This window comes from Amphimedon queenslandica, unplaced genomic scaffold (assembly GCF_000090795.2).
Source record: "Amphimedon queenslandica unplaced genomic scaffold, v1.1 AMPQUscaffold_1443_Cont26546, whole genome shotgun sequence".
In the NCBI taxonomy this organism is placed as follows: Eukaryota; Metazoa; Porifera; class Demospongiae; order Haplosclerida; family Niphatidae; genus Amphimedon; species Amphimedon queenslandica.
Window position 1 is genome coordinate 1 of NW_003558213.1, and position 1,165 is coordinate 1,165.

Consider the following 1,165-nt stretch of genomic DNA (forward strand, 5'->3'; position numbering starts at 1 on the left):
TAGTACAGCCAGCTCCATAATGTCATAGTGACTCAGTACCTGTTGAGAATAAAACCGGTTAATTAAGCAGCTGTATAGCGTGTAAGGGAGTATAGCTCAGTGGTAGAGCATTCGACTGCAGATCGAGAGGTCCCCGGTTCAATCCCGGGTGCTCCCTGGTTTTTTTTTCTTTTTGCACGCCTAAATCTAAGATAGAGTATAAAGCAAATCTTTTTTTCCTTCTAAATGGCCCAAAAATTGAACGTTACAACAATAATTTCTTACTTTTATGTCACCGGATCCTTCATTTTTCTCTTCTATGGTAACAGACACATTCCACAGCGGACGAAGAAGACGTGCCAAGTACAAAATGAGTCCGTTGTGTTTCCCTGACAACTGTACCTCCGGACCAATCACAGGACGACCGAGAGCCCCGCCCAAAGAAGGTGGGGCTTGAACAAAACTAGAAAATGGCGATGAGGGTTGCTGCTGGAACTGATTCGGAGAAGGCCCCGCCCCATTAGGTCCGAGAGTCGTTGGAAAAATAAAATGAGGTTCTCCTCCGTGCTTGAAATAAGCCTCAGTCGCCCAGTGAGCCACCTAGCAACAAGAGGAACACACCTAGCAACATATGATAGATCCCACGTACCTCCTTATTTGGTCTTGTGGCTAGTATGAGACACATGGCGGAGGCCTGCATGTTCCCATGGAGATGAAAAAATTCTTCTAGAGCTTGTCCCTGGCCTGATCTCGTTTGCTCTAAAATGAACTGTAACTGATCGACTGGGCGTGGCTTAGCTATGATATATGAACCCTGAGAGAAGAAACAGAGAGAGAAAGAGAATAATGAATATTGCATACAATGTTAACGTACATGTACATATACATAACAGTGAGAGAGAGAGAGAGGGAAAGTTGGAAAGTAAAGGCAATGGGTAGAAGATATTAAAACTAGATTAGTGTGAATCAGTCTTAATCAAGCAAAAGATTATACAAATCTAGACATAAACATGTAAATAAACATAAACTATGTCTGCTAAAAACAGGTCATCATAGCAATCTAGTAATCAAACTATACTAGATATGAAATAATATATCTACGTAGAAAAAGAAGAGAGAGAGAGGAGAGAGAGAGAGAGAGAGAGAGAGAGAGGGAGAGAGAGAATACTAAAAGTGGATTAGTACA

The 1,165-nt window shown here is 41.8% G+C and overlaps 1 protein-coding gene and 1 non-coding gene across 2 annotated transcripts; one reads left to right on the forward strand and one right to left on the reverse strand.

The window, feature by feature from the left end:
* Window positions 1-6: 6 nt before the first annotated feature.
* Window positions 7-867, reverse strand: LOC109593453 (nuclear pore complex protein Nup155-like; the record flags this gene model as incomplete). The annotated part of the gene is made up of 3 exons (XM_020008524.1): window positions 629-867; window positions 265-579; window positions 7-39 (listed from the first exon to the last, which is right to left on the reverse strand). Coding segments are annotated over exons 1-3 (558 nt in total), but the record flags the coding sequence as incomplete, so codon positions are not given.
* On the forward strand, window positions 86-157 carry Trnac-gca (transfer RNA cysteine (anticodon GCA)). The gene has a single exon. It is a non-coding gene; the product is annotated as a tRNA-Cys (tRNA).
* Window positions 868-1,165: the final 298 nt, after the last annotated feature.